Consider the following 20,311-nt stretch of genomic DNA (forward strand, 5'->3'; position numbering starts at 1 on the left):
CAAAGGAGTAGCACAAGGGAGACTTGTGGTGATGGAGCAATTCTGTGTCTTGACTGTGGTAGCGGTTACACAAAGCTACTCGTGACAAAATTACATTGAATTACACACACACACACAAGTGAGTGCATACATAATTGAAATCTGAATACACGCTGTTGATTGTACCAATGTCAGTTTCCTGGTTTTGTTACTGTGCTGTAGTTATGCAAGACGTCAATGTTGAGGGAGGGTGAAGGGTACATGGATCTACCTGTGCATTTCTTTGGAACTTCCTATAAATCTATAATTTTCCAAAATCAAAGTTTTTAAAGTAGACAGAATAGTTTAATGAATACCCATGTACCCATCTTCTTCTACAGTTATCAATTTATGGCCAGTGTGTTTCAGTTGTATCCCTACCTATTCTCCCGTCCCCTCGTGATTTCGAAGGAATTCCCATGTGTCATTATCACTTTATCCACAAATAATTCAGTAAAAGTACCTTTTATTTTTATGCATAAACATAATTCTATGAATAATTTTAATGTAGTAAGACTCTAATTCCTAGATGTTTTGCCCTCCTAATCCATTAGAGTTCATTACCTCAGTTCATCAATTTATAGAATTATTTCTGATTTCCCTTTCCAGGTTTTCCTTTTGGAGCCTTCTGTCCTTTCTTATCTTTTGGAGAGCTCTTTCCTTTCTTTCGCACTTTTAGTAGATCTTCAAATTCCCCAAGTCCTTTCCGCACCATCGTCCCACGCCACCATGCCTGAATCTGAAAACAAGGTAAATCTAAGTTCAGCATCAGCGGGTATCGTGACGACCTGGAGATTGTTAAATCTCTTTGTTTGGACACGTGGTATTGAAAATGTGGAGAATGGGATGTGATTAGAACTCCAAGCCTTATTCTCTGTCTTTCTCAATCGGCCAGTTGTTCAGGCAAAGTTTTTTAAAATGTATTTAGCGCTTTTATGTGCCAGGCACTGCTCTAGATATTTGGGCAACAGCAGCGAAATGCCAATGTCACTAACTTTATGGAGCTCACATGCCAGTGGGAAGAAGAGACAGTAAAGAATAAACACATGAATGTATAATTTGACTGATGGTGACCAGTGCTGTGGAGAATGACAAGGCATGGAAGGGCAATCCGAGTGCCTGTACCCTGCCTTCCCTCTTGTTACTGGCCTGTCTGTGCTCCTACCTAAAGCCAGCCCTCACTTGTTCCCTGGATGCTATTCCCTTCCACAGACGCAGGAGCACCAACTCCTCTACATGAACAAAGTTTCTCAGGGCTTTCATATGTAAAATAAAAATATAATAAACCCTGTCTTATTCTAGTAATCAGTAATATTTATGCCTGAATATATAAAGTGGAAAAAAAATCCCTCTCATTTGGGTACGATGTTCTAAAGAATCTTATATGTCTATTAATTATCAATTATTTATTACAAATAATTTATAATAAATTTTATGTTGTCTTAGATGATTTTATACTACTAATAATTGTGATGTAATATATAAATGTTTTAATTTTAAAATTTAATTTACATATTTTTGTTAAATAGAAGTACAAAAGAGCAATTTATAAAAGACTTAAAATAAAAAATATATATCTATAACCTTAGGATCAATTCTGAGGGGAAAGTGGAATGGAAAATACATGTTCAATAAGAAAAGGAATATGATATAAAATTTTTCTGCCTGTAAAATGAGAGCTTGTTCAGGTATTTGTAAATTGATTTTGACAAATTATAATGGTATTTAGATTCCACTGGATACATTCAAAATATGGATCTAACAGCTCCATTACAAAATGTTAACATTTAAAATTCACTGAAAATCACATCCTTTGCAATGATTTAAACTTTATGCCAAAAAATTGTAACTATCAATTTAAAAATATGCAAGAGGGTGCATGGTTTTCAAGATGCTTTTAGGAAGTATGCAGTCAAAAAATACAATTTTTATTCTTTCAGTGTAGTTATTCCTGAGTATATACACACTGAAATAAATATTTTAATGTAAATTATTTTCCTTTTTTTCTCCTTTATGTTGCAAACTCAGGCATTATTTTGATTTATTAAAATTATGTGTTTTGGTAGTTTTTATTATCTCTGAATTCAATTTCAGAATACTAAAGGAGGTATCACAAAAGATTTCTTATAAAAGAGAGTATGTTGGGTCCAATAGGGTTGAGGGCCACTGATAGAGGGTCTTGCGGACCAAAGACTTTGACTCTTACTCCAGGTGAAATACAGGTTGTCAATTTCAGCAGAGAGTGGAGAGATCCAACCCACGTTTTATAGCATCGGTGTGACTACTGAGTGGAAGCTGTGTTGTAGGGGAGCCACAGTGGAGTCAGGGACACTAGTTAGGGGCTAACGTAGTCATCCAGGTGAGAGAGGATGGGGACTTGGACCAGTTGAAGAATAAAGAATATTGCCTGAAGTGGATACATTCCTGGCCTGTCTGGGGTCTCCTAGGTCTCCATGGGCTCTCAGCCCTGTGATCCTAGTTAGTGGCAGAGCAGAACCCTGGTCTCTGGGCCTCTGATCCATGAATGCCTTCATTTCTAATTTTTCAACCTTATCTTATTGCCTTTGTTAATAAGAGCCTTTTTCACTCCAATGAAATAGTCCAAGAATTTTGGATTGTTTTGAAATTTGAAGTTTTGGTTTTCTTTGCCTGTTTGTTGGCTTCTTATATGACAAGAGAGAAGGAACATAAAAGATAAAAATGCTAGGGCTGACATTAAAAAATTATCTCACTTGTCCCTGGGTACATAAAAGTAAATAAGAGTCTCCTCTTGAGAAGGACAAGGTGTAGATTCATAATGAGTCTCCTCGTAGAATAATCTGCAATGTATTTAACACCAGACACCCTCCAAAGCAACTGTAAATGTGTTATCAAGAATCTGTGCTGATTTTACCTTTGTTGCCATTATTTTCCTAGTTCTCTTTTCTTTAAGGTATTTCCATATGGCCTCATTGCCTTCAGCACACACTTCTTCTGGGGGTTCACTCATGGGATTGTCCATCAATGTCAGAACCTTAATATTCACTAGGGAATCCAAATTCTCTGGAAGACGTGTGAGCAAGTTGTCTTCCAGCAGAAGTTCTTTCAAAGCTGAAAGAATTATTTTTTAAAATGGTGGTTTTATCTTAAGAACAAACATTAACTTGTCACCTAAACCTGCCCAGGTATGTGAGGGATTCACCTCTACATTTGTAAGAGGACAGAGAGGAAGGATGTACAAGAACTGACACAACTTTTTATACCATCTAATAAAAGGTCTGTCTCTATGTTTGTTCCTTCTCATGATAAGGAGAATAGAACTGAGTCTTCAGATATTCCTATCCCTCTAAGAGTAGATGTCTTTGTTTTATTTGTTTTGTTTTTTTAGTGGAGAGGAACAGTTGCTAACTGGAACTGACAGCTCACTGGCAAAAACCACCCTCATACCTGTTTCTTGAGTCAGCAGAATACTGGAAAGATTGACTCTGCATGCCTTTGGATGGGACACTCCATGTTCCCCCAGGCCTCACTACTCCCTGTTATTATACCAAGCTTTGGTTCATCAGTGTTCCCTGCCTGATGCCCAAAGAGAGTGGAATGTGTGGCCCCCGACTCACAGAGTCATTTCTCTACTACTCTCAAATTACAAAGCAAATTAATTGTTTGAAAAAAATTACTGTCATAAAAGTAACATACATAACTTGTAAATAGAAATGTATGCATGCAAAAACAGCAAAGAAAGGCTAGAAATGATTATCTCTTTCCTTCCCTTTCCCACCAGCCCTCTCACATCTTAATTGTCACAAGGAACCACTGTTATCAGATTCTTGTGAGTCCTTACAGCAAATATCTAGGCACATGCAGGCCTATAGATACATGTGCTTTAAAGTTTGTAAATCCAAATGCTATCATATCATAGAAAATAGTTTGAATCCCTATTTTTTAGCATAAGAAACCATCTTAAATAGTTCACTGAGAGCGAAAAATGGCCGGTAAGCATAAAAAAGATGCTCAAAATCACTCAATGGAAGAAATGTAAATTAAACACCAAAATACAATGTTTAACCAATCAAGTAGGCAGAGATGAAAAGTCTGGGAATACCCAGTATTGAGGGAGAAGAGAGGAACACACTTACATCATACTCAGTGGTAAAAGACTTATAAACTCAGTCATTTTTCTCCATGTGGTTCATCAAAAGAGAAGATAAATACAGGAAATTTTGTCATGGGACTGGATGTTTGAAAAACATAACAAATTATATGCATTTAGAAAGAACAAGCAAAATTTAAATTTAAAAAGTCCAGTTACTTTGACATGTTAATTTCCTGCTGTACTATTTAATAAAATGCATGGGATTTAATGAGGCAAACCAAGCTCTCTTTTTTAGAACTTCTTTATATAACTCAGAGTTGTTGGAGCCAGTGTAAATAAACATTAGAGGCAGGAAAATAGTAAAAACGAAAAAATTTTGAGAATGTTTCACTCCTCCAGGGACCTAAGACAGGATAAGAATTTATGGTCAGGAGCCTTACTAAGGATACTGCATCCCACCCCCTGTTCCCAATTTTTAATGTCTTGTGGGGAGGCAACAGCTTCCACTCTCATATGCATCCATCCTGGTCCATTAAAGAATAGCCATAGTGATAAGCCTGGCGATTCAGCACATTATGGTCAAAAAGTGGATGGATGGATGGATGTACAGATAAAGAATGGCCTAGCCTGAGACTACAACTGTCAATGAAAAGAAAAAGACCAAAAAATGGCTTAGCCTAGTGGAAGACATTCAGGTATTTAGACAGGAATCATATATGATTTTCCATGTCAATCAAATAGCCTCAAGAGTGCCCTTGCTGATTTCACCACTCTGGGTCAATACTTTTTGTTTTATTCAAGTGACTTAGTGACCTAGATGAAAATTTACTACAGGACCCCAACTCCAAATTCTGGCACATAGTAAGTATTCAGTAAGTTACTGTTGTACTGAATGCATGAAGGAATGTGTACTGAATGTATGTATGAATGTGTTGTACTGAATGCATGAATGAATGCTAATTTTCCTAGCAGTTGCTATTTACTTCTCTTTTCAACTCCCAATAAACAATCTAACCGCTTTTGCAAGACTTTTAGCTATACTAACCAGGGCACCTGGCCTCCCCCACGTCACTAGTGAGCCGTGCGAAGAGTTAATGGTTAGGGCTCAGCTCTCCCAACATTGAGATCAGTCTTCAGTAAAGCAAGGAAGACACTCTTCATGGGAAATGCTGGCCTCAAATTCTACTAGGCTGTGGATCTACTAAGTTTCCTCACCTTGGGTGTGGCAAATGGCATCTGGAAGTTGTTTAAGCAAATTGTGCCGGCAGTCAAGAACTTCCAGGTTAGGCATTGACCCCAAGGCTACGGGCAGGTACTCCAGATGATTGTTCTCTATATACAGTTCTTTAAGACTCTGAAATAACATGAGAGTATACCATAATGATCCTTACCTTGATAAATGAATTATAATAACAAAAATCACCTGTGGGCACCCAAGCACTTTTAATGGGAGAAATTATGCACTGGGATAAAGGGGAAACATATTTAAAGGACCATGATCAAGAAATAAAATTATTTTTTAGTAGAGCCATTAGACTTCATTTCCATTTATGCAAGGAAAAGAGAATACGGGAATCCAGTGCTTATTTGTTTTACTAAAATTTTATGGAAAAATAATTTGGATTCTTTATCTACATTTATCATTTGCTCCCTTTTAATAGATAATTATCTATGGGAGTTGCTACAGATTTATAATTGCCTCAAGTATCAACCCAATATTACCTAAGTGGAAGTAGCCAAAACATAGAAAATGTATATATTCAAATTAACAATTTTCTACTTCACTGGGCAAAAATTTAATGTTTGCATTTTGCCCTAAGATGTGGCATGACATGTACAAAGAGCAAGATGATGAAAGGTATTCTATGAACACAGGGCAAAGGAATGGAGAATTAGGAATAGGAGCCCTGTGTCACATTGAGAGTTACCAGTGCCGTATGTGTCATTGCGTTACATATCATTGCATTAGCAAGGGTTATGTTGTGGCCGACACCTATGTTATCATTAAGAGTGTAGTAACAGGAACAAGGGAAAAAACCCAACCAGTTCTTTAAAGCATGAGTATTTAAAGACACACAAGTATGGCTACTCTGAATGAAGTTATAATATCTTACTGTTTTGCTAGGATTCTGCACAGTGCTGTGGACTCATCTTCGGCATAAACCTAGTGTAACATAATTTCCCCTCTCCAAGCAGGGAGGGAGGTTACACTGCCCCTAACAGGAAATCCAATCCTGGATACCAAAATGCAGGCTCAAGGCCACACCACCCTGAAGGTGCCCGATCTCGTCTGATCTGGGAAGCTAAGCAGGGTCAGGCCCGGTCAGGACCTGGATGGGAGACCAAAATGCAGGCTCCCAGCCATGCCACTTGTATGATACTTTAACTCAAAATAGCCCAATTTTCAGGGAGCTACTTATAAAAAAATGGAAATTAATGGAAAGAGGTATGACTCAATTTCTGCAAATGAAACATGCCAAACGACACAGTGGAAAGAAATATAGCATGACATGTCCAACAGCAATCACCAAAAAATGTTATTGGGGTTGGTCAGTGACAGTGGAAGCCTCAAAATGTAAAAATGACTGCTTGTTTGGACCTGGAAATCTAGTATGGATGATTCCACATCCATCCTGTGGGACACCTCGTGTTTTCTTAGTTTCAGCCAACTTCAGGGTCAGTGGCTTGTGTTTCTTTGCCTGCTCATTTGGGGAGGCTTACCTGCAGTTTCCTAATGTTTTCTGGCACATAGGTAAGCTTGCATCCCTGGTCTTGCCCAATGTATAATTTTTCTAAAGATGCTAAAGAAAAGACTTCCTCCGGAAAGGAACAGAACTCATTTCCTGTTAGTCCAAGTATCTTCAGTTTTGAAAGCGAGCCCAACTCTGAAGGTAACTATAAGTATTCCAAAAAGGTAAGTTTCAGGTTAAGATTATTTTTAACAGTCAGAAAATAAATTGGGCTTTTGGTTTTAAGGAACATTGCTAAACAAAAAGTGAAGCAACTTAGCATTTTCTACCGATGAAAAGTTTGCATATATGTCTGCATGATAGTATTTACACTAGGAGATCTGAAGTCTCTGCTCTTCACATTCATGCACTGCTTTAAATTGGAGCAATTTTTAACCTACTTTCTTGCAATTTGTGAACTTTAGTGTGGCAAATGATTGATACCATTGAAAAAAGTACTAAAGTTATGTGTAATATTACAATGATAATATTCATAATAAATTCAGTTATTCAAACTGATAAATTTAGTGACATGATAAATTTAGTTCTAAAAGACTTTAGCAATTTTGAAACTTAAGTTGAAATCTTAGTTGGAAGCAAACATGTTCATACCATTTCTAAACAGAGTGTTCAGCAAACACTATTATGATTGTATCTTGCCATGTTCTGCTTTCCAGTGAATATTGAGGCTTGTGTGCCCTATATGATTTTGCATAGGTGTTCTGCAGACTGCCAGACTTTCAGGGCTGGAAGGCCTAAGAAAGGTTCTCTATTTCAACCCTCTAATACAGTGGTTGAATATGTTTTATAGCTAACCATCCAGACATGATTTATTTTGGTTATTTATTTATTTAATTTCAGCACATTATGGGGGTACAAATGTTTAGGTTACATATATGGCCTTTTCCCCACCCAAGTCAGAAATTTAAGTGTGTCCATCCCCCAGACAGTGCGTACCACACCCATTAGGTGTGAGTATGCCCATCTCTTCCTCCCCCACCCATCTGCCAGACACCTGATGAATGTTACTACTATATGTGCACTTAACTGTTGGTTACTTAATACCAATTCGATGTTATTTAAATCACATCCTGTAAGGAAAAGTTCATTACCTTTGATGGATCCTTCTAATCATCAGACTTCTTTCTTCCATCAAGTCAAAATCTGTATCACTATTATGTGTACCTATTGGTCTCTTTTTGGCCCTCTAGAATTACATGGAAAAAAATCTCACTCTTAAACTATGTGACACAATCAGTCTATGGATTGTGTTACAGAGACGCCTTATTTTCTTGTGGAAAAAAATAGCCCAGCTATGTATCTCAACAGCTTCTTAATTCCTAAGTGCCTTTACCTGGCTTTATTCCTGCAAATCCTTCCTCATAGTTCCTTGCTTTAGCCCTTGGGCATTCCTCCCGTGAGTTCCCTAATTGGCCACCCTACATTTTATTTTGGTTGGAGCAGAGCCACCCTTCTATAGATGGGTGGAATAGACAGGTAACTGGTGAATGGGTCAGTCCCAGTGGGAGAAAAAAGAAAGCCCACTCTAGGATAACCTATCTGTAAAGGTTTCACATACCTGGAATCTTCCATAATATATTTGTCTTTTTTTGTGTAGGGTGAGGGTTCATTTTTCTAAAAATGAAAAAAGAAAGTAATATAAAGTATCACCTTGTTAGATATATTTGGTAACCCTGGATTTTCGCCCATAAAGTCAGTTCAAATTTGCTGTCTAGACCGAGAACCACACCAAATTAGGGCAGGAAGGGCCCTTGATGAGAGCATAGTGACAGCCAGGAAGGGAATCAGTACCTGCCCTATTTTATTATCATCCAGCGCCAGGATTTCCAGGTTCTTCAGCGCGCAGATCTGCGACGGACAGCGGCCCAGGTGGTTGCGGCTGAGGTCCAGGAAGCACAATTTGACCAGCCGCCTGAAGCAGCGCCGCAGCCGGCGCAGGCCGGTGTTGCTCAGGTAGAGCAGGTGCAGCGAGGGCCACCTGCAGATGAGGCGCGGCACTTTCTCCAGGGGGTTCCCGCTCAGCCCAATTTCCGTCATCCTGGCGAGCTCGGCGAGGGAGTCCGGGACGGAGTGGAGGACGTTGTGGGATAAATCGAGCACCGACATCTTGCTACATTGGCGCAGCGACTCGGGCAGAAAGGACAGGTTGTTATAAGCCACGAAGAACTTCTTCAGCCTCGTCAGATTCCCAATGTCTTCTGGAATGGCATTCAGTTTGTTCTCATCCAGATCAATGATCTCCAGGTTGTAGAGAACGCAGAGCTCCTTAGGGAAAACGTCAAATTGGTTTCGCTTCAGGTAGATCTCCCTCAGTTTGGTCTGGTTCACTATCTCCTTGGGCAAAAACTTCAGGTGGTTTCCGGTCAGTCCGAGCAGCTCGACATGGTGAAGGTTTTTACAGATCACCACGGGGATCTCCTCCAGGTCAGTCTGGTGGAGCCGGAGCTCGCGCAGGGTGCGGAGGCAGCTAACGACCAGGAGAGAGGCGGGGAGGATGGGGTTGTAGCTCAGGTCCAGTCCCTCCAGGCTGCTCAGCGCCCCCAGCTCCGGGCACAGGCTCCTTAGGTTGTTCTTGTCCAGGTAGAGAATCTTGATGTTCTTTAAATGCTGAATGTCCTGGGGAATTTCTTCAATCTGGTTATTTTCCAAATGCACTTCTTCTAATTCTTTTAACGCTAAGATCTCCGATGGAATGGCAGTCAAGCCCTGATGAGATGCATCAATGAAAAATGTTCTATCAGTGACTTGTGGATCATCTCTCTGGGGAATTTTAGATAAATGTTCTACTGATTTTATTATGTCTTTTAACATTATTTTGAAGGAAAGTTCAAATATTCACAATCTGAAATACTGTGAAAAGAAAGAAAAACAATCACCATTGACCTCCCATGAGACTTGCGATCCTTAAGAAACATAAAATTAAAATCTAGTTTGTTAAACTTAGTACTCGAAATTATGTCACAACATAAAATTTAGGTTTTTGTGTTTCATGTTAGGAGAAGTATTAAGGTATAGGCTCCTCTTTCTTCTAACAGGTTGAGTCAAATGAAAAAAAAAATGATTGTCTGATTTCAGTTTTTAAAAATGCCTACTTTGGCCGGGTGCAGTGGCTCACGCCTGTAATCCCAGCACTCTGGGAGGCCGAGGTGGGTGGATCATTTGAGCTCAGGAGTTTGAGATCAGCCTGAGCAAGAACGAGACCCTGTCTCTACTAAAAACAGAAAGAAATTAGCTGGACAGCTAAAATATATACAAAAAATTAGCCGGGCATGGTGGTGCGTGCCTGTAGTCCCAGCTACTCAGGAGGCTGAGACAGGAGGATCACTTGAGCCCAGGAGTTTGAGGTTGCTGTGAGCTAGGCTGACGCCAGGGCACTCTAGCCCGGGCAACAGAGTGAGACTCTATCTCAAATAAAACAAACAAACAAAAAATGCCTATTTCGATTTTGTTGCCAGGTAGGATGCAAAAGGTTGCAAAAGATAGTTTCTCTTACCATAACATTGAGAAAACACTAGAAAAAAATCCATATTTTAAAATATTACATTTTTCTATAAAGCTGTCTGAGTTGTAGATGAAAAGAAGGCCAAAGGAACTAACTTCTGGAGATGGAACAGCCTTTCCTAAACAACTAGAGACCATGAGTGGGCCCTTTCATGCCTGGTGGCATTTTCAAGTTTGAGGACTGGCAGGCAGAGAAGCAGGCTTTCCATAGGCACAGGCAAAGGAACTTCTGGGACAAGGAGAAACCAGCCAAACTTTTAACAGCCATGTATGGATTGGCATGATGGATTCGAATTTGGAGTAGCCTCAAATGTAAAGTCAGTTCTCTCCACTAGCCAGTTCTCTCCATTAGACTTTGGTTGGCTAAATGGCCTTAGGGATAGTTGCAGGCTGGTCTAAAAAACAAGAGCAAGATCCTGTAGTTTCATGGTCTTACATTCCTAAGCCTGGCTGGAAGGAGGGACTTAACTCTTTAAATAAGACATTTGAAATTGCAGTGAATTGAAATGAATTAAAGCTGCAATCTAGAAAGAAATTAAAGTCCTTAATAAGTGGAGGACTTAGAGAGATTTAATTTTTTTTTTTTTTGTAGCCTTGCAACAGAGCCACGTGGGAGAAATTCGTGTGGATGAGCCGCCCTGATTAGAGTTAACATGAGTGTGTCTGAGCTTCCAGATACATAAAAGAACTTATTTCTCCTAACATTCATCTTGCCCCATAATAGATCTGCGTAGAATGTCTGATTGTGTGTGTATATATGTTATCTCACTTTAGTCATATATATGATTCCAGACTGAATGTGTCTGGAACCAATTTGATGGCCCTATGAAAGATATATACACACATACACATACATTTGTGGATTTAATAAAAGGAGATTGTAAAGCTGGGATCTGCAATAGCTTTGCCAGTAATTCAGCCACAGGAAATAAGAATGGGGAAGACTGAGTCTTTATTGCTCATTTTTTTTCCCTAGGGATTGCTACCCAAACATGATCAAATTGACGTATTACAACTTACTGTGGGGTGGTTACTAAGTGGAATAACTGTTGCATCTTCATTTGAAGAAGCCAAGAATTAGGCAGTTTAATAATTAGCCCTTCTTTGTATAACTCTAATGCCTGAGAAAGCCATTTAGGAAACTGATCAACCCTCTCAAATTTACAGTGAATGTTGATACTTTTGTCTCCAAGTCTGATTACACACATATTGCGGGGAGTTAGCTACTCTCCCAGCAAAGAATCGGGTCCCTCAGGCAGGGGTGGTCGCAAAGGATGAACAAATAGTAGGAAATAGAAAATAGAAATAAAACAATACACAGAGGCAAAAATGCAGTTTATAAAGGATAGATTTATGAATATAGGAAAAGGGGGGTGCTCAGAGGACCCCAAAATATCCCCGTGAATTTTGGAGGTGAAGACTGAAGTTTTACATCAGTATATATAGGTACAGTGATTGGTTGCCAGGGGTAACAGATTTACATAATAACAGGTAGTTCGTTTTAGGTTCAAAGTCTCCCAAAAGGCTTCTATAGATTACTTAATTAACTCTATTTATGTGAACAAACAGTTACAAATTCTTTTTAGGACAAACATCTAAGTTTTAAGATAAAACTATCACTTTAGCAAAACAGAGACATAATGGCTCTAGTTATTGTGTATTGAGACAGATTCTTCAGAAATCAAGCAAGAGCTGTCCCTTAGGTTAATGGTTTCAGCCCTAGGTGTCTGTCTCGGGTGGCATGTCTTTTTGATCAGCTCCCCATCTCGTGGCTCCATGCAAACCTGCTTTGTCCTTCAAAGCAGGCGAGAACCACAGGCTTGAGACTGCAGCGTCACCTTGGAATGCAGCTGCTACTGACCATTGAGACACCCTCCTGAAGTGAGGCAGCTTTTGATATGCGAACTAACACATTCACATATTCCTTCAGGGCAAAGCCATGCAAAACTCCTGAAATCATTTATGTCTCTAATATATTAATAATAAATCTAGCTGCCAACAACATATTGGATAGGAAATACTAGATTCCTGAGGTTAATATAGTGTGTGACTTTCTCTGATAGTATAAATAACCATTTCTAGTTAAAATAATTTCAAGATTTTGCTTAAAACTTCACACAGGAGATCTTTTCCCCCTAACAACCAATGGATCACAGACAAGCTAAAAGTAGCCTTAATTGACCTAGGACTGGAAAATCATGTAACGGTAACGAAGAGTGGCAGAATATGCCACCTGAAAATGTGCCACTGTGGCATGAGGATTACTGTAAGCCAAAGGCACTTGAAAAACAGCAGAGACAAGAAGGCATTCTAACGTTCCCTTTTTCCCTCCGAAAACAAGAGACAAAAATTCCCATGTTAAAGATGCCCTCCCTATACCTGGAAAAAGGAAAGATTCTTCACCAGGGAGTCACAGCTGAGAGAATTCTGTACAGCCAGACCTTGGTAAAAATAATTCCTATCTTCCTTTACCTTCCCCACAAATTTACTGATCCACAATTATATCTCTTTGTTCAACCTAATTTTGAAGTATTTAGGTTTTAGCACTTCCTTGAGTCTTCGTTTTCTTATGAGGCCTCTCATATCATGCAAAACTTATATTAAATTTGCATCCTATTCTCCTGCTAATCTATTTTATGTCAATTTAATTCTCAGGCCCAGCTGGGGACCCTAAGGAGGTAGAGGTAAAGTTCTGCCTCTCTGACAGTAACACTATCCTTTGCTTTGATAAAAGACTTCTGGGGAACTATACAATTCCTTGAAAAATTAAGTCTCCTCTCAATACTGAGCTGAAGTTCCATATAAACTTCAAACTTCAGTGGAAAGCTTTTTATAAACAAGCAATGTAAATTTTCAGCAGCGAGTGGAAAGAAAGAATCTCAAAGGCCAATAACAAAGGCAGATTCTAGGGTATCGAGATCCTTGATATGTTTTCTTCTTAAGAGAAATGGTTGGAGGAAAAAATATCTATAATCTTATAATGAGCTCTGAAAAATTCCTGGAGTATTACTAAGCTGGGATGCAGTCAGCCCATCCTTTTGAAACCTCTGATCAGTCACCTAAAGGTGAAAACATTCCTTTGCAAGAACTGTTAGTGCTTAGCAGTGTGCCCTTATCACCAATGTCACCAAATTACTGATCTGAAATAGCTTCTCAGGATTTGTTAAATAGACTCAAAAGTGGCATTTTCTCCATTTTCAAAAATATTTCTACCCTTCATTCTCCTACTACCAAACTACAGATCTAGTGATTCACAGGCAAAATATTTTTTATTTACTTATTTTTAAAGAATTTAGTTTTTCATCAAACTGTTATCTTACATAAAGAGCAAGAAGATTTTGGTCACTATTCCACTACTCCACTTTCTCATCTTATCAGAAAATAACACTAAATTTTTCATATTACCCATTCTTCTTTTATCCATGGTCCAAAACATTTTTAAATAACAGAGAATTAATTTTGCCACCTGCATATTCAATACCTAAACAACATGCATGCCTGAAAAACACCAGAAGCCAGAACTGCAGAATTTACCCCTGGTCCAGCCCTTGCTGGCAGCTCCATTAGCCATCTGATAGTTGGGAAAAATAGCCAGTGGATGTGTTAAATATTAACTCTGTCAGATCCTTTAAGTTCTATCTTCAAATTATCAGAAAACATATCTAGACCATATTATATGTATTTCCTGGAGAAATGCCTTCCTTAAATTGTAATTAAACACCATGCTTTTGGTTCTTTAAATAGAGTTACAACAAAAGAAACAATCATTTGAAAAATGTTTCTGGATCTTCTATAAAACTATAGTCAAAGACGTTGTCTATTAAGTTACTTACATAAAGATATTCATACTAAACCTTCTTCATATGAGATGCCAGACACATGCAAATGATACCTGTTATTGGAGCCTGGAGACTACGTACTCTCATGGATTCCCATTCTCTTTCACTCCGACTTATAGAAAGTTCAGATTCAAGTTAGATCCCTCCACTCTGGGATCTTCGCATATAAGCACTCAATGAACCCACTCAAGTTTCCTCCGAGCTGGTTCAGCAACATCTTCCTCCCCGAAACCAGCAATTCTTAAGAGGAGGGGACTATTTCAACTACCTCCCTCCACCACACTACCCTCACTGAGGGCAACATACTGATGGAAATGAGTTGTATATGTGCTCAGTGTCTTTTTGACCATCCTATTTGATATGCCTTTGACATGCAGGCCGTAGTTCTGTGTAAATACTGCTTTTTTGTTTTGGTTTTTGCCTTGCTAAGTCAGACAAGAAAAACAGTGTTGTAGGTGCTGTTTTATGAGTTAAAGCAGCTATTTTCTGTTTATTCTGACCCTGTTTATCAGTCACTCTCTAGAACCAAAGTCTGACTTTGCAGTTCTTATTCCCTTAGAAGAGTATCCCTCCCTTCCCCTGAAGCAGGATTCTCCACCTCTCTTTACTTTCTCTTCTTCATTCAAAATACTTATAAGGACGGGATAGGGAAGGGTAGGTGCGAAATGGAGACTGGACCCACTCTTGCTTTAGTATTCCAAATTGCCTCCCAACTTTGTTGGGAGCACATGGGATAAATGAACACATTGTTTGTTTTCTGTCATCATGTTTAACCTGTAGAACAAGTGATGCTTTGTATCTGTAGCCTACACAGGGTTTTAAGAGATCTCTGTCTTGGCCAGCACGATTTCGTGGCAGCGGAGAGCAGACACGGAATTGCCTAGCGAGATCGTGTGAGGCAGGGAGGGCTCATTTTATTTTGCACTTTGTAACTCTGTTCATAAGCGGCCTGGTTTCACCTTGCGGGGTTTCCTTCACCTTCTTGCCCGCAGGCTCAACTCCTCTACTCGCCCTGTCTCCTCTTCAGACTCTGGCAACCCCCAAACACATCTTTTCCTTTCTTCCTTCCTCTTCTCCCTTCCTCGTCTGCTTTCCATGTCCAAGTGCCAAATCCTGACCATGTTACCCTGTCATATTGCTCGGTTCCGTCCCACCCTTCTTATTCTCCTGATTCCAGCCTCGGGCGAGACCTTCCCCTCTCTCCTGGGCTGCCGCAGCGGCTTCAGACCCAGTTTCCCCGCTGGGTCCCGTCAAACCCATCCTTCCTCGGCCGGCCGCGGGCGATCTGAGGGGTCCCAGCACCCTGCCCCATCACAGCCGTGCTCCTCAGAGGATGCACAGGGCTCCGCGTGGATCTGGCCTTGCCCGCCTCCCACTCAGTACTGATCTGGGTACACCAAAGTACCTGCGCGTCTCCAGCATGCACCAAGCAGTTCAGCCCTCTGGCAGCCTCACTCGGACCAGTCCAGCTGTCACCTCCTCCAGGAAGCCCTCCCTGATGGCCTCGCCCCGCCACAAAAGCCTTTATGCTCCCAAAGCCCCACGCCCTTAAAACGTGCTAGTGCTGCTACTATCTGCCCCTGCGCTTGCCTCCCGCGGGCCTGTGCACACTTTGCGGGATGGAATATGTCATAATCGTCTTTGTAGCCCCCGGCCCTAGCCCAGCAGCTGAGCCCCCCAAACCTCAGGAACTCCTCCCTGCAGAGGAGCCTGGGCGCCCTCCCTCGCTGTGTCTTTAACCCAGGGCGGGGGCGGGGCAGTCACTGCCTGCCCAGTGAGGCCTCGGGGCCGGGACAGAAAGGGCCCAGGACCGCGCGGCGGCTGGACTCGGCGCTCCGGGCCCGCGCGGGCGCTCCGGGCCCCGCCCCCAGCGGCACGCGAGCGGTCGCCTTGGCAGCGCGGCGGCCGCGGCCCGCGGAGTGAGAGGAGCATGAGCAGCGGCGAGGAGGGGGCGACCGCTGCCCCGGCCCCGGCCCCGGCCCCGGCCCCGGCCGGGCCCCCCTCTCCGGCCCCTGCCCCCGCGGTGCAGCGCGGTAAGAAGTAGGGTGCCCTTCGGCGCGACCCGGCCGGGACAGGACGCGCGAGCGGTGCCGGGGTCGCGCCGGCCGATTCCTCAGAGAGGCTGCGGCCCCAGGCGGCGCAGCCGGAGAGTTGCCCCTGGGAATCCCAGCTGTCGCCGGAACTTTGGGGCGCCCCCGAGCGCGGGCGGGAGAGGAGCCCCGGGGAGCCCCAGGCCATTGCGTGGGTCCGCCTTTTGTGTGATGGGTTGCTCGGACGAAGGTGTGCCTGTCACTGTGCCCTTCGGCCTCCAGGAAGGTGTGTCCGGGGGCTCTTCTCGGCCGGCATTTTGCGGAGGCCCCAGGGAGCAGACCCCGGGTGGGCAAGAGCGTCTTTAGATCGCTCCGACTTTGCACCTGTATACCACCTCCGTCTTAAATACTCCTCTGCCCGTGAACTATCTCTAGCAAGTGAAGCACAGCCGGAATGGCAACCCCCTCCCCCAATTTCGAATTTGGATGCTTGTTTTAAAGTGTGTGTGTGTGTGTGTGTGTGTGTGTGTGTAGGGAGCTGTGCCAGGAGCATTCCTTCATTCTCACTGCACCGGGAAATGGGCATTGTTATGCTCTGCCTTTAACAGAAGAGGAAATCTGAACTTGGAGAATCGAAGTTGCTCAGAGTTACCCACTGCAGATTCTGGGCAGGGGGCCCAAGTCTGACTCACTCTTAACCCTTGGATTTCCCAGTACTTGGCTGTTCCAGTATAGAAAAGCATATTTTGGAGAGAACCACCTCCAAAATATGGAAATTTTAAAGCATGCTGCCAGAGGTGCTGATGACAAATGAAATTTGGGTTAGATTCCTGACATTTTCTGGCATAGCTGAGTTATTCCCTAGTTTTTACTTTACAAGTTGAAGACTGATTATTTTTCTCCCAATATGAATACAGCATAGGAAATATTGGTGCTATAAAATCCTGACATACAATACAAAGATGAATTTTAAATCAAAGGGCGAGTAGCAGAAACATATAGCAGAAACTTTTAAACACTTGAAATCTATGGCTAGTTAATTAAATAAGAATATTTATGTAACTTTGTATAGCTATTTTTAGCTTGTAATCTAAGATTCCTTTATGCCTTCACAAAAATGAGTTGTAAATCTGACACAATTCTGTGTGTCCTGGGTGTGGTTCAGGCAGCACTGAATCTCAAATTCACAGGGCAATCATTCATTCTCTTTTTAATACCAAGGAAGATAGTAGCCAGAAGGGAGGAAGGAAGCCCAGTGGGAGCCCAGCTCCAACTTCTGTTGGGGGTATCTACTGCTTTGTTTCCTAGCAAGCAGCTAAAGCAGCATTTTCTAGATTGTACTCCAAGTGAGTCTTGGTCACATAAGGCTGGAAAATGCAGCATTCTTATCTTCCCTCCCCACCAAGCTCAACAATTTGAAGAGTCTCTGTGCACAAGAGTGTTTTAAATTGTAGATGAGGCTCTGTTTAGCTTTGTTTAACTCAGCGCATTTCAAACTTATCTGACAATAAAACCTATTCTATTTGGAACGTCTTTAATCATCTTGTAGAACATTAGTATCTCACAAAACACAGTTTGGGGAATATTGTGCTACAGTTTTATTTAAATACATGAAAATGTCCTAAAATAGGTGGAGGTTTCATTATGTACATCCATTCATATGACAGAAATTATGTTGACATTAAAAATTTTCAGGCCGGGCGCGGTGGCTCATGCCTGTAATCCTAGCACTCTGGGAGGCCGAGGCGGATGGATCGTTTGAGCTCAGGAGTTCGAGACCAACCTGAGCAAGAGCGAGACCCCATCTCTACTAAAAATAGAAGGAAATGATTTGGACAGCTGAAAAAAAAAAAAATATATATATATAAAATTAGCCGGGCATGGTGGTAGTGCATACCTGTAGTTCCAGCTACTCGAGAGGCTGAGGCAGGAGGATTGCTTAAGCCCAGGAGTTTGAGGTTGCTGTGAGCTAGGCCACGGCACTCACTCTAGCCTGAACAACAGAGAGAGACTCTGTCTCAAAAAAAAAAAATTTTTTTTCAGAGAATATCTAATGGGAAAACTGCTAATGTTAGCTAAAAAAAACCCATATATAAATTTGAATCTTTGAATATAAAATTATATTTAAAGATTCCAATTTTGTTTAAAAAATACTTATAAAATAAAACCAATAGGAAGGAAGTACTCTCAGACCTCAGTTGTGGTAGTTCTTTGGTGGTGGGATTATTGATGAACTTGTGCTTTTATTTTTTTAATTGAGATTTCCAAATTGTCTGCAATAAATGTGTATTAAATTTCTTTTTTAAAAGGTTATTTTTAAAAAATATAAGAGGCAAGTGTGGTGGCTCATGCTTGTAATCCCAGCGGTTTTGGAGGCCAGGACAGGAGCATCATGTGAGGCCAGGAGTCCAAGACCAGCCTGGGCAAGATAGTGAGACCTGCCCCCTCTAAAAAAATTAGCCAGGCATGGGGGCACATGTCTGTAGTCCCAGCTGCTAGGGAGGCTGAGGCAGGAGAATCCCTGAGCCCAAGAGTCTGAGGCTGTAGTGGACTATGATCATGCCACTGTACTCCAGCCTGGGCAACATAGCGAGACCTTGTCTCAAAACAAAGCAAAACAAAACTCCCACAACTATAAGAAAATTTTATTTGCTTTCCTTTTAAATATGATGTTCCTCACCTTAAATCTTGTTTTGCAGATCTGTTTAGCAAACTCTGTAATTTATAATAGTGCAAAAGACACTCAGCAAAGGACATTTCTGAGATGCAGAGACTTAGAGGAGAAGCTACCTCCTAAAACACCAGGCTGGTTGAGTAGTGAGATCTCTGAGCATGGATTTTTAAGGAGACATGCACAAAAGGCAGAAGGACAGGAAACAAAGACAGACAGTGGCCTGTACTTCTAAGAAAAGTAACAATGTAACTTATATACTGGAAGGATCTGGGCCTTGCAAAAATGATGCTTTATAAAGTAACGTCGAAAACACTAACACCATTAAGGAAAGCTGCACATATATTAGAGAAATGAGATCTCAACTCCTGCTTTGTTTCTATCTTCTTAAGAACTTAACCGGGAAAAATCACCTTTAGAAAGAGAAATGGAAAGTCTGATAGGTAAAGAGTTCCTGTGAGCTAGACCTCAACTTGGTATTGAAGAATTGACAGTTATGTTTGAAGATGCTATCAACTTGGGATGGTGTAAAGGGTACCCAAGAAACCTGTGAGACAAATGATTTTTCAGATTCATTTTGAGATATATTCTTGTATAAAATTGTCTTTACTTTGAACCCATTTTAAGAAACCTTGAGTCACCTTTTTTTTTTTTTTTTTTTTTTGTTGAGACAGAGTCTCACTTTGTTGCCCAGGCTAGAGTGAGTGCTGTGGCGTCAGCTTAGCTCACAGCAACCTCAGACTCCTCGGCTTAAGCGATCCTACCGCCTCAGCCTCCCGAGTAGCTGGGACTACAGGCATGCGCCACCGTGCCCGGCTAATTTTTTCTATATAGATTTTTAGTTGTCCATATAATGTCTTTCTATTTTTAGTAGAGACGGGGTCTCGCTCTTGTTCAGGCTGGTCTCGAACTCCTGACCTAGAGCGATCCACCCGCCTCGGCCTCCCAGAGTGCTAGGATTACAGGCGTGAGCCACCCCGCCAGCCGAGTCACCGAGTCACCTTAAATGGTACAGTGGAAAGAGGTTTTGAGTCAGTTTGATTCTGCACTCTCCCATTATCTGCTGCATGGTTTTGGACAAAATATTTAATTGCTCTGAATGTCATTTTCCTTAGCTACTGGCCCTGGCACATAATAGAGGTTAGTTCTCCCTGTATGTCACTTCCAAGTTTGGGTGCTGACTCAAGCCAGTGTCTGCTCACCCTCACTGGGTTCTTCTATGGCCCTAGTTCTCCAAACAGCATTTTTATTCTCTCCCATTCCTTTTATTTCTCTCTTCTATCCTTAAGTCTGTTTCCTTTTCTATTCCATCCCTACTATATACACACATACTTCATATATTTGAAAGAAGTGTAGTTTTTTGTTTGTTTGTTTGTTTTAACAAAAAAGGCTTCTGGAATAATGTGATGAAGGATGCATTTATTTTTCAC

At 41.3% G+C, this 20,311-nt stretch overlaps 1 protein-coding gene across 1 annotated transcript; it reads right to left on the reverse strand.

Annotated features, from left to right (window-relative positions):
- Positions 1-467: 467 nt before the first annotated feature.
- LRRIQ4 (leucine rich repeats and IQ motif containing 4) lies at positions 468-15,752 on the reverse strand. The gene is made up of 6 exons (XM_069472945.1): positions 15,586-15,752; positions 8,632-9,682; positions 6,812-6,985; positions 5,306-5,444; positions 2,912-3,108; positions 468-757 (listed from the first exon to the last, which is right to left on the reverse strand). The coding sequence occupies exons 2-6, from the start codon at positions 9,649-9,651 to the stop codon at positions 605-607; spliced, it is 1,683 nt and encodes a 560-aa protein (XP_069329046.1). The 5' UTR covers positions 9,652-9,682; positions 15,586-15,752; the 3' UTR covers positions 468-604.
- Between the last annotated feature and the right edge of the window lie 4,559 nt (positions 15,753-20,311).

Source organism: Eulemur rufifrons, chromosome 7 (assembly GCF_041146395.1).
Source record: "Eulemur rufifrons isolate Redbay chromosome 7, OSU_ERuf_1, whole genome shotgun sequence".
NCBI lineage: Eukaryota > Metazoa > Chordata > Mammalia > Primates > Lemuridae > Eulemur > Eulemur rufifrons.